A 12,733-nucleotide genomic window follows, 5' to 3' on the forward strand; every position below is an offset into this window, starting at 1 on the left:
AGGTGCACATTCTCGGGCTCCTCGTCACTTCCCCTGTGCTGGCGGTCCCAGTCCAGTGGCTCTCCGAGCGAAGTCACTGAACAAGCCACCAGGCTATGATCCCAGGGGCTCTACTGATGCTGCTGGGGGCGCTGGGGGCGCCGCTCGCCCCAGGTAAGTGTAGGCCCCGAAGGGGCAGTGACGGGTCCAGCGGTTGTGGCCAGACACCAGGGCTGCACTTAGTCTCTCCTTCCCCAGGCGTCCGCGGCTCGGAGGCAGAGGGCCGCCTCCGGGAGAAACTTTTCTCTGGCTATGATAGCTCTGTGCGGCCAGCGCGGGAGGTGGGAGACCATGTCAGGGTCAGCGTTGGTCTCATCCTGGCACAACTCATCAGCCTGGTGAGGGCGCACCTGCGGGGGTGGGGATAGAGGTCAGGCCTGCCGACCGGCTGGTGGGCGTGACTTTAGGCAAGGCCGGACCAGGGACTGACTGGGGGCGGGGCCTGGGACAAGACCAGGCTGAGAGGGACCAGTCCTTCAGTGAAGACTGGGTCGAAATCAGACAAGTGAACAAACTCTGGCCGTGGCTGGTGGACAGGCCTGGAGTAGAGCCGGGTAGGGTGATGGAGGGACCTGTGACTGGACCTTAAAGTGGAGCTGGGGATGAGGCAGGGGCTGGGGGATGGACATTGAGGTAGGGCCATATGGGTTCTGAGTGCCCAGGGTGTTTGGTACTCAGGGGTCAATAAATGGCAGCGGGTGGAGATTCACGGCTGGGTGGATTAAGAGCTGAGGGCAGGGCCCGGGACAGAGCAAGGCGGAGGACTAGGCAGGACCGGATCTGGTAGGTTGATAGGCTGGGAGTGTAGATGGCCGGAAAGGGTGTTTCTGAGATAGAGGCAGGTCTTAAACTAACGCCCCTTCTGGGATGTGGACTTGGACCCAAGGGGATGGGGCTCAGAAAAAGGGGGCGGGGTTCCCAGGAGAGATTGGCCTTCCCAGCCCCCTCATTTCTCTCCACCCTACTTCACCTTTACTCCTTAAATTTTTCCCTTGTAGAACGAGAAGGATGAAGAGATGAGCACAAAGGTGTACTTAGACCTGGTATGGAGACCCCGCAGGGTGGGAAAGGGCCTCCCGCTGCCTTGACAATTTCCTTGAATATCCAGCCCAGTAAGAATATTTTTTACATCATGACTTTAGATAACACGTTTACAACTGAAGCCAAACTTCGAGGAAACAACACTTAACTTTACTACAGGAGTTGCACCCCATGCATTTTTTATTCTAATTGTGTGTGTGTGTGTGTGCGTGTGTGTGTATGTGACGCGGTCTCACTGTGTTGCACAGGCTGGTCTTGAACGCCGGAGCTTGAGCCATCCACCAGCCTCAGGGGGAATCTCCCCAAGTGCTGAGAGTACAGGCATGAGCCACTGCACCTGGCCCATTCTAATTTTTGAAACAATGGTTTGGGACCACTAATTTGATTTCCCATCCACTAAAGGATTGCGAACTGCAGTTCGAAAACCACTGTTTTAGAGGCTAGCTGGTGCAGCCTCCTCATTTTTACAGAGTAAAAAATTGAAACCCGGTGCAGGGGAAGGGAAATTAGCTGATGTGGATCCCAGCGAGTGAAGGCGGAGCCAGAGCCAGAACCCCGGCCCCTTTGACCCACAGTTTATGCCTGCCCTGCTCCCCTTCCTTGCACTCCCTTCCTGGGCTTCCTTTGGAAATCCCTCGTCCCCTCCCGGCCTCCAACCCGGGACAGCCCCTCAGCCTCTGCTTCACTAGGAGTGGACTGACTACAGGCTGAGCTGGGACCCTGCGGAGCACGACGGCATCGATTTGCTGCGCATCACGGCGGAATCCGTGTGGCTCCCTGACTTGGTGCTACTGAACAAGTAGGAGATCTTCCAAAGCCCGGGAGGTGGCGCGGGGCCTCGCGGGGCGGGGCCTCCGGGCGCGGGGCCTGATCCCAGATGAGATCTCTTCTCTGCAGCAATGATGGGAATTTTGACGTGGCTCTGGACATTAACGTCGTGGCGTCCTCCGACGGCTCCGTGCGTTGGCAACCCCCGGGCATCTACCGCAGCAGCTGCAGCATCCAGGTTTCCCGGCTCTACATTGGAAGCTGAAGGAGCTTTTAGAAACCCTCCCTTTCCATAGACATCCTGACTCTCCAGCGACTCCCATCCTTCATCCTTCCCCTGTTATCTAATCCCCATGACCCTCACCTCTTGTCTACCCTCCTGGTTTTCCATTGAGTGTTCTGTACACTTTCTTTAGGCTTCTAGTCTTACTCAGTGACCTCTCTCCCCACCCCCATTTTCTCTATGGATTCCCTTCATAACCCTCCAATTCCTCCATGATTCCCCTTCCCTGTGCCCTCCCCAAAGGCCTCCCAAACTCCATCAGCGCTGACTGATTCTCTGGCAGATCTAGTGACTCTCCCCTCCATCCAGGTCACCTACTTCCCCTTCGACTGGCAGAACTGCACTATGGTGTTCAGTTCCTACAGCTACGACAGCTCGGAGGTCAGCCTGCAGACAGGCCTGGGTCCTGACGGGCAAGAGCAGCAGGAAATCCACATTCATGAAGGGACTTTCATTGGTGAGTGGGCATGGCTCCTACATACATGGGCTCTATGATTTCCAGCTTCTAACAGGCTCATAAATATCCTGTCAGGGACGCCCAATACAGCCCTGTGGGGTCAGCAAGATGGGTATGGACTATCTACATTTTAAAAGTATGGAAATTGCCGGGGGCGGTGACTTACGCCTGCAATCCCAGTACTTCGGGAAGCCGAGGCGGGCAGATCATTTGAGGTCTGGAGTTCAAGACCACCCTGACTAACATGGTGAAACCCTGTCTCTACTAAAAACAAAAAATTAGCCGTGCATGGTGGCAGACGCCTGTAATCCCAGTTACTCGGGAGGCTGAGGCAGGAGATTTGCTTGAACCGGGGAGGTGGAGGCTGCAGTGAGCTGAGATGGCACCACTGCACTCCAGCTTGGGTGACAGAGTGAAAGTTCATCTCAAAAAGATTTTAAAAAGGCGGGGTGCGGTGGCTCGCGCCTGTAATCCCAGCACTTTGGGAGGCCGAGGCGGGCAGATCACGAGGTCAGGAAATCGAGACCATCCTGGCTAACACAGTGAAACCCCGTCTCTACTAAAAATACAAAAAATTAGCCAGGTGTGGTGGCAGGCGCCTGTAGTCCCAGCTACTTGGGAGGCTGAGGCAGGAGAATGGCGTGAACCTGGGAGGCGGAGCTTGCAGTGAGCCGGGATGGTGCCACTGCACTCCAGCCTGGGCAACAGAGCGAGACTCCGTCTCACACACACACACACACAAAAATTAAAAAACAAAATAGGCCTGGCACAGGTGGCTCACGCCTTAATCTCAGTATTTTGGGAGGCCGAGGTGGGCGGACCACCTGAGGTCAGGAGTTTGAGACCACCCTGGCCAAACATAGTGAAAACCCACCGCTACTAAAAATACAAAAAATTAGCTGGGTGTGGTGGTGGACGCCTGTAATCCCAGCTACCTGGGCGGCTGAGGCAGGAGAATCACTTGAACCTGCGAGGTGGAGGTTGCAGTGAGCCGAGATTGCGTCACTGCATTTCAACCTGGGCAACAAGAGCGAAACTCCGTCTCAAAATAAATAAATAAAAATATGGAAATTGAGACTTGCCCCAATTTATTTGAGATGGGCTACTCAGCCCAGTGTCCACAGCTAGTCTCATCAAGTCAACCCTCTCAGATCTAGGCTGTGGCAGAGCAAGCCATACTTGGCACTAACGAGGACAGCTCCCATATCTGTGTCCCCCTCCTTCTCCTCCTCCCCAGAGAATGGCCAGTGGGAGATTATCCACAAGCCGTCTCGGCTAATCCAGCCTCCAGGTGATCCTAGGGAAGGGAGGGAAGGACAGCGCCAGGAAGTCATCTTCTACCTCATCATCCGCCGGAAGCCTCTCTTCTACCTGGTCAACGTCATCGCCCCATGCATCCTCATCACTCTTCTGGCCATCTTCGTCTTCTACCTGCCACCAGATGCAGGTAATGGGGGAAGGGGTTCCTACCATTTTGTCATTGGCTCAGCTTCTTCCTCTTCACCCTTAATCCAGGCAAGGTTTTCCTGCCAATCCAAAGCATCATAGATTGGGCTTCAGCAATCCCACCCAGGCTCTGCCTCCCATTGACTGCCACCTTTCCTCCGCTCAGTGAAACTGGAATTCTTTCCCAATAGGAGTCCTAGCCTCTAATCCATAAAGCATTTACTCCTCTGAACCACAAACCTCCAGGCTTAGATAACTCTCCCATTGCCTTTCCCTATTCCTAACATCCCCTCCCCACTGTCAGAACCCCACTACTCCTTTATTTTTTTTCTCGCCTTTTTTTTTTTTTTTTTTTTTTTTTGAGATGGAGTCTCGCTCTGTCGCCCAGGCTGGAGTGCAGTGGCGCCATCTCGGCTCACTGCAAGCTCTGCCTCCCGGGTTCATGCCATTCTTCTGCCTCAGCCTCCCGAGTAGCTGGGACTACAGGCGCCCGCCACCACACCTGGCTAATTTTTTGTATTTTTAGTAGAGACGGGGTTTCACCATGTTAGCCAGGATGGTCTCGATCTCCTGACCTCATGATCCACCCGCCTCGGCCTCCCAAAGTGCTGGGATTATAGGCGTGCGCCCGACCTTTTTTTTTTTTTTTTTTTTTTTTGAGACAGGGTCTTGCTCTGTTGCCCAGGTTGGAGTGCAGTGGGGTGATCATAGCTTGCTACAGCCTCAAACTCTTGGGCTTAAACAATCCTCCCACCTCAGCCTCCTGTGTAGCTGAGACCACAGGCGCCCACAATCATGCCCAGCTGATTTTTTTGTATTTTTGGTAGAGAAGGGGTTTCACCATGTTTCCCAGCCTGGTCTGCAACTCCTGAACTCAAGTGATCTGTCCTCCTCAGCCTCCCAATGTACTGGGCTTATAGGCATGAGCCACCGCGCCCGGCTCCCACTAGTCCTTTAACCTCCTATCTCCCTGGGAAATATATAATAGTAATAGCCAACGTTTCTTTAGGAGGCAGCATAATAGGATAACTTTTGGCAAATTCCTTAATCTTTTTTTTTTTTGAGACAGAGTTTCGCCCTGTTGCCCATGCTGGAGTGCAGTGGCGTGATCTCGGCTCACTGCAACCTCCACCTCCTGGGTTCAAGCGATTCTTCTGCTTCAGCCTCCTGAGTCGCTGGGATTACAGATGCCCACCACCATGCCTGCCTAATTTTTGTAGTTTTAGTAGAGGCGGGGGTTTCACCATGTTGGCCAGGCTGGTCTCGAACTCCTGACCTCAGGTGATCCACCTGCCTCGGCCTCCCAAAGTACTGGGATATAGGCATGAGCCACCACACCTGGCCAAATTCCTTAATCTCTATGTGTCTCAGTTTCCTGATCTAGAAGGGGGCCAACCATTGTCCGTACTGCATAGAATCATTTTGAGGATTGACTGAGTTAGTAGAATTCCGCCTGGCACCCAGTAAGTTCTATGTAAGCATTGGGTTTTGGGTTTTTTGTTTTTCTTTTTTGAACACTTGCTATAAGGTAATTCATTTAACATGGTACATGTACTAATTCTAATCTTTACAACAATCCTGTGAGGTAAGTAACAGATTGTCATTCTCATTTTACAGTGGAGGATAAAGAGGCTGAAAGAGTTTAAGTCATTTGCCTGAAATCATTACACAGAGAGGGAAAGTGTTGCAGTTCCAACCTGGGTCAGTGGCAGTCTGATTCAGAGACCTGATATCCTTAACTCTAGTATTCAAAACATGTTTTCCTCCTCTCTGCCATCAAATCCTTTGTCTAAAGAAGGAGAGTGGGCCGGGCACGGTGGCTCACACCTGTAATCCCAGGACTTTGGAAGGCTGGGGCTGGCGGATCACTTGAGGTCAGGAGTACTCAAGAAACAGAGAGGAGGCCAGTGGAACTGAATGAAGTAAGCAGAGGGGAAAGCAGTAGGAGATGAAGTCCAGGAGCTCATGGGAAGGACCTATAGACCCTAATAAGGCCTTTGCTTTCATGCAGGAGATGGGGAGCCACTGGAAGGTTCTGGAAAGAGGAGTAATATGATCTGATTATATTTCTTTCTTTTTTTAGACGTAGTCCCGATCTGTCGCCCAGGCTGGAGTGCAGTGGCGCGATCTTGGCTCGCTGCAACCTCCGCCTCCTGGGTTCAAGTGATTCTTCTGCCTCAGCCTCCTGAGTAGCTGGGATTCCAGTCACACACCACTATGCCCCGCTAAATTTTTTGTACTTTAAGTAGAGATGGGGTTTTGCCATGTTGACTGGACTGGTCTCGAACTTCTGACCTCAGGTGATCTGCCCACCTCAGCCTCCCAAAGTGCTAGGATTACAGGCGTGAGCCACCATGCCCAGCTTGATTTATATTTTAACAAAATCAGTCTGGCTGCTCGGTTGAGAAACAGTCAGCATGGGAGAAAAGGATGAAGCAAAGAGACCAGTTAGGAGGGCTTTACAATAATTCAGACCTAAGGTAATGTGCTTTGGAGCAAGGTGGTGATGTAGGAGGTGGGACTCGACTCCAGACCAAACTGAGGACTAGCTAGAACAGGAACAGGGAAGATGCAGCTTTCCATAAGACATACCCACGAGTGTGCCATGTCAGTTTACCATTGCCATGGGAACACCTGGAGTTACCACCCCTTTCCATGGCAATCAACCGATGACACAGAAGTTACCCTTTCCCTAGAAAGTTCTGCCTAATCTGTCGCTTAATCTGCATGCAATTAAAAGTAGGTATAGGCCAGGCGTGGTGGTTCACGCCTGTAATCCCAGCACTTTGGGAGGCTTAGGCGGGCAGATCCCTTAAGGTCAGGAGTTCGAGACCAACTTGGCCAACATGGTGAAACTCTGTCTCTACTAAAAATACAAAAAATTAGCCAGGCGTGGTGGCATGCACCTGTAATACCAGCTACTCGGGAGGCTGAGACAGGAGAATTGTTTGAACCCAAGAGGCAGAGGTTGCAGTGAGCCACGATCACGCTACTGCACTCCAGCCTGGGTGACAGAGTGAGACTCTGTCTAAAAATAAATAAATAAATAAGAGATAGGGAAGACTATGGGAGGAGTAGCTTTGGTAGTAAGAGAATTTAGTTTTGGTAATTTTGTTTTATTTTGTTTTTGTTTTTGTTTTTTGAGACGGAGTTTCACTCTTGATGCCCAGGCTGGAGTGCAATGGTACAATCTCGACTCACTGCAACCTCTGCCTCCCAGGTTCAAGTGATTCTCCTGCCTCACCCACCCTAGTAGCTGGGATTACAGGTGCCCATGACTATGCCCAGCTGATTTTTTGTATTTTTTGTATTTTTAGTAGAGACGGGGTTTCACTGTGTTGGCCAGGCTGGTCTCGAACCCCTGACCTCAGGTGATCCAACCGCCTCGGACTCTCAAAGTGCTGGGCTTACAGGTGTGAGCCATTGTGTCCGGCTCAGTTTTGGACATGTTAAGCTTGAAATATTTATTAGACATCCAAGTATCCAGGAGAGGTTGAGTAGGCAGATGGATATATATCTGGCATTCAGGGGAGAAGTCCAGGATGGACATACAAATGTAGGAATGATTTGCATGCAGATGGCCCTTTCAAAAGCTTGTTTCTTTCTTTTTTTTTTTTTTTTTTTCAGACGGAGTTTTGCTCTGTTGCTCAGGCTGGAATGCAGTGGTGCAATCACAGCTCACTGCAACCTCCATCTTCCATGCTCAAACAGTCCTCCCAACTCAGCCTCCCAAACAGTTGGGACCACAAGCATGCGCCATTGTGCCTGGCTAATTTTATTTATTTTTTCTTTTTGTAGAGACTGGGCACAGTGGCTCACGTCTGTAATTCCAACACTTTGGGAGGCCAAGGTGAGTGGGTCACTTGAGCTCAGGAGTTCGAGACCAGCCTGGGCAACATGGTGAAATCCTGTCTCTACAAAAAGTACAAAAAGTGTGGCCGGGCGCGGTGGCTCAAGCCTGTAATCCCAGCACTTTGGGAGGCCGAGATGGGCGGATCATGAGGTCAGGAAATCGAGACCATCCTGGCCAACACGGTGAAACCCCGTCTCTACTAAAAAATACAAAAAAAAAAAACTAGCCGGGCGAGGTGGCGGGCGCCTGTAGTCCCAGCTACTCAGGAGGCTGAGGCAGGAGAATGGCGTGAACCCGGGAGGCGGAGCTTGCAGTGAGCTGAGATCCGGCCACTGCACTCCAGCCTGGGCGACAGAGCGAGACTCCGTCTCAAAAAAAAAAAAAAAAAAAAATACAAAAATTAGCTGGGCATGGTGGTGTGCACCTGTAGTCCCAGCTACTCAGGAGGCTGAGGTGGGAAGACCACTTGAGCCTGGGAGGTGGAGGTTTTGATGAGCCATTATCATGCCACTGCACTCCAGCCTGGGTGACAGAGCAAGACCCAGCCTCAAATTTGTTTTTGCAGAGATGAGTTCTCCCTGTGTTGCTCAGGCTGGTTTGAAACTCCTGGGCTCAAGCAATCCCTCCTCCCACCTTGGCCTCCCAAAGTGCCAGGACTATAGGTGTGAACCACTATGCCTGGCTGCAGAAACCTGTCTTTGAATGGCCTGGAAACATGGTCACTGATTATACCATAGAGCTTTCCTTCTGGCAAAGTCTAATCCTTCTCTCTTCCTCTCTGCCCTCCAAGGAGAGAAGATGGGGCTCTCAATCTTTGCCCTGCTGACCCTTACTGTGTTCCTGCTGCTACTGGCTGACAAAGTACCTGAGACCTCCCTGTCGGTACCAATTATTATCAAGTACCTCATGTTTACCATGGTCCTCGTCACCTTCTCAGTCATCCTTAGTGTCGTGGTTCTCAACCTGCACCACCGCTCACCCCACACCCACCAAATGCCCCTTTGGGTCCGTCAGGTAAGAAAGATCTCCTCCTCCAACCCCAACTTTCCTTTTACAGACCATAGGGAGAACTATAGCTATGTGGTAGAGTGTTGAAGTGCCCAAGCCTGTTAGGTGTTGAAATGTTGCACAGTTAAGCTGGCCCCCATCATTATCATTTCACAGATCCCTTCCTCTCTTCATCAGTACTGCTCATCTCAGGTCCCAGGGAAATATTCTTAGGGTTAGGTACTATCAGATTGGAAGCCCACTCTTTTCAGTTGGGATACCTCCCAACCCACTGAAGAGCTTTTTTTTTTTTTTTTTTTTTTTTTTGAGATGGAGTTTTGCTGTTGTTGCCCAGGCTGGAACGCAATGGCATAATCTCAGCTCACTGCAACCTTCACCTCCCAGGTTCAATTGATTCTCCTGCCTGAGCTTCTGATCTTCCCGAGTAGCTGGGATTATAGGCACCCGCCACCACGCCAAGCTAATTTTTGTATTTTTAGTAGAGAGAGGGTGGCACCATGTTGGCCAGGCTGGTCTCGAACTCCTGACCTCAGGTGATCCTCCCGCCTCAGCCTCCCAAAGTGCTGGGATTGCAGGCGTGAGCCACCGCGACTGACCCAACCCACTAAAGAGCTCTTAGGTCTGTGAGGCTGCATTTCTTTGCGTAGCTCGTTTGTGGAAGAAGGTGCACGCACATACGCGCGGGAATGGGCATGTGGAGTGGCGTGGTTGGCTGTTTTCCTTCTGGTCTGAAAGCATGAAAGCCCCCACCAATACGCCTCTTCTATTCTGCAGATATTCATTCACAAACTGCCGCCGTACCTGGGTTTAAAAAGGCCCAAGCCCGAGAGAGAACTGATGCCGGAGCCCCCTCACTGTTCTTCTCCAGGAAGTGGCTGGGGTCGAGGAACAGATGAATATTTCATCCGGAAGCCGCCAAGTGATTTTCTCTTCCCCAAACCCAACAGGTAGGACCACGCCCATTACCCACATAAAAGGGAGAGGGAGAACTACAGTTCCCAGAAGAATGTGCGGAAGAAGCGGCCCATGCTCCCGGAAGATGCTGTGGTTGAGCATCATGGGAGTTGTAGTACCCCTGCTGCTCACATTGAGGGGAGGTGGGAACTAAAACGGAGGCGGTGGAAGAAGTTGCACAAGGTTAGAGAGATCACTGCTGTCGGGGAGAGCGTGAAGGGCACTCTCGGGTTTTGAGAACTGGCAAGTTGTTGGAGGCAGCTGGAGCGGGGCCTGGGTCGTTGGCATTGGCTGTCTTTGCATCTGGGCGTGGCCAGTCACTCCTCTTCCAGGTTCCAGCCTGAACTGTCTGTCCCTGATCTGCGGCGATTTATCGATGGTCCAAACCGGCCTGTGGCCCTGCCTCCGGAGCTACGGGAGGTCGTCTCCTCTATCAGCTACATCGCTCGACAGCTGCAGGAACAGGAGGACCACGATGCGGTATGTCCAACGGGAATGGAACAAGGCCAGGCGTAGGCGACCTTGGCCCCACCCCCAAATTCCGCATCAGCACTCGCTTTCGTTTCTGTCGTTTTTTGTTTTTTTTTTTTTTTTTTAGACACTCTCACTCTGTCGCCCAGACTGGAGTGCAGTGGCGCGGTATATCGGCTCACTGCAACCTCCGCCTTTCGGGTTCAAGCGGATTATCCTGCCTCAGCCTCCCAAGTAGCTGGGACACAGGCGCGCGCCACCACGCCCGGCTAATTTTTTTTTTTTTTTAGACAGTCTCGCTCTGTCACCCAGGCTGGAGTGTAGTGGTGCGATCTCGGCTTACCGCAAGCTCCTCCTGCCGGGTTCACGCCATTCTCCTGCTTCAGCCTCCCGAGTAGCTGGGACTACAGGCGCCCGCCACCACGCCTGTTTTTTTTTTTTTTTTTTTTTTTTTTGCTATTTTTAGTAGAGGCGGGGTTTCACTGTGTTAGCCAGGATGGTCTCCATCTCCGGACCTCGTGATCCGGCCGCCTAGGCCTCCCAAAGTGCTGGGATTACAGGCGTGAGCCACCGCGCCGGGCCTTGCTTTCGTTTCTGATTGGACATCTTCCTAATTTGGTCCCACCCCCTGCTTACCTACTGGTTCTTTATGCCCATGCATTGCTTGCAGTCTTGCTCCGCTGTTGCTCTGCTGGCTCTTGCCTCAAACCGATGGTAGGAGGACCCAGGAGGGTACCGGTTGGGGAAATGGGTTTCCCTCGGGGTCTGGGCCCAGAGCTCGGGAACTTTCCTTTGCCTACCCACAGCTGAAGGAGGACTGGCAGTTTGTGGCCATGGTAGTGGACCGCCTCTTCCTGTGGACTTTCATCATCTTCACCAGCGTTGGAACCCTAGTCATTTTCCTGGACGCCACATACCACTTGCCCCCTCCAGATCCCTTTCCTTGAAGACTGGAGGGTCGAGACCCAGGCCCTGTACCAGTTGAAGTGAGAGTCTGGTGATACTGTCATGCCATATCCTTCTCTGCCTCTTAACTCCTTCACTAGGAATCCGGGCCTCTTATTTCGTTTCTGGGGACTGCACTGGACTGAGGGCTGGGTAGGCAGGTGTCTTGGACCCATCTGAAATGCACTATCATCTGATTTACTCTTTGGGATCTTGAAGAAGCTCTTTTGGGTATCAACACCTAGGTTGCCAGTGAAATAGAACAAAGAACAGGAACTAGATTGTAAGCCTTATGAGGTCAAGAAATGTGTCTTGCTCACTGTAACATAGGTAAGTGCTTAACATTTGTTGAATAGGGGAAATAAATTTCTGGAAGTAAATACAGCAATTAGTAATGTTTATAAGCTGGGCATGGTCGCTCAGGCCAGTAATCCCAGTGACTTGGGAGGCTGAGGTGGGAGGATTACTTGAACCCCACAGTTGGACACCAGCCTGGGCAACATAGTGAGACTCTGTCTCTAAAAAAATAAAAATAGAAATAAAGTAGCTTATTGTTTGCATGTTGGGTCTTGTGGTCATTTTCTTTTTAACTTTCTGTAATTTATTATGTTTTGTAATGTGTACTATCTTTAGGATAAAAAAAAATTATTTCTACAAGCATGCATTGGTAATGAGAAAAAGAAGCATTTTAAAGACCTTCATTCAAGTTCCAGCCTTGGTGCTCACACAAGCCACTAGACTGCTCTGTACTTGTTTCCACATCTGTAAAATGAAACTAATGATAGCATATGCCCTATAGGACTGTCTGGGGATCACACGAGAAGATGGGAAAAAAGCACTATGCGGTGTGTATCAGAGGTTGCAACGGTGTGTTTTTTGTTTGGCCTGCAGAGTCTTAAATTTGCACTAGTTCACTGATTTTATTTTTTATTTTTGAGACAGAGTCTCTGTTGCCCAGGCTGAGTGCAGTGGTGCGATCTCGGCTCACCCCAACCTCCGCCTCCCGGGTTCAAGTGATTCTTCTGGCTCAGCCTCCCGTGTACCTGGGACTACAGACACACACCACCATGCCCAGCTAATTTTTGTATTTTTAGTAGAGATGGGGTTTCACTATGTTGGCCAGGCTGGTCTCGAACTCCTGACCTCGTGATCTGCCCGCCTCGGCCTCCCAAAATGCTGGGATTACAAGCGTGAGCCACTGTGCCAAGCCACTAGTTCACCGCCATTTATTTATTTATTTATTTATTGGAGATGGGAGTTTCACTCGTTGCCCAGGCTGGAGTGCAATGGCATGACCTCTGCTCACTGCAACCTCCGCCCCCGCCCGGGTTCAAGCAATTCTCCTGCCTCAGCCTCCCAAGTAGCTGGGATTACAGGCATGCGCCACCACACCCAGCTAATTTTGTATTTTTAGTAGACACAGGGTTTCTCTTGGTCAGGCTGGTCTGGAACTCCGAACCTCAGGTCA

The 12,733-nt window shown here is 51.2% G+C and overlaps 1 protein-coding gene across 1 annotated transcript; it reads left to right on the forward strand.

The window, feature by feature from the left end:
* Positions 1-65: 65 nt before the first annotated feature.
* CHRNB1 (cholinergic receptor nicotinic beta 1 subunit) lies at positions 66-11,825 on the forward strand. Its single transcript, XM_010362349.2, has 11 exons — positions 66-153; positions 238-377; positions 1,038-1,082; positions 1,770-1,879; positions 1,978-2,086; positions 2,441-2,588; positions 3,826-4,035; positions 8,678-8,901; positions 9,670-9,842; positions 10,182-10,329; positions 11,127-11,825. The coding sequence occupies exons 1-11, from the start codon at positions 96-98 to the stop codon at positions 11,265-11,267; spliced, it is 1,506 nt and encodes a 501-aa protein (XP_010360651.1). The 5' UTR covers positions 66-95; the 3' UTR covers positions 11,268-11,825.
* Positions 11,826-12,733: the final 908 nt, after the last annotated feature.

Source organism: Rhinopithecus roxellana, chromosome 19 (genome assembly GCF_007565055.1).
Source record: "Rhinopithecus roxellana isolate Shanxi Qingling chromosome 19, ASM756505v1, whole genome shotgun sequence".
Taxonomy (NCBI): domain Eukaryota; kingdom Metazoa; phylum Chordata; class Mammalia; order Primates; family Cercopithecidae; genus Rhinopithecus; species Rhinopithecus roxellana.

Bases quoted from the DNA above. Each gene is read 5' to 3' on its own strand.
- CHRNB1 (XM_010362349.2), top strand. From the start codon at position 96: ATGATCCCAGGGGCTCTACTGATGCTGCTGGGGGCGCTGGGGGCGCCG. The intron at 154-237 runs GTAAGTGTAGGC...CTCCTTCCCCAG, and splicing joins GGGGGCGCCGCTCGCCCCAG to GCGTCCGCGGCTCGGAGGCA. The intron at 378-1,037 runs GTGAGGGCGCAC...TTTCCCTTGTAG, and splicing joins TGGCACAACTCATCAGCCTG to AACGAGAAGGATGAAGAGAT.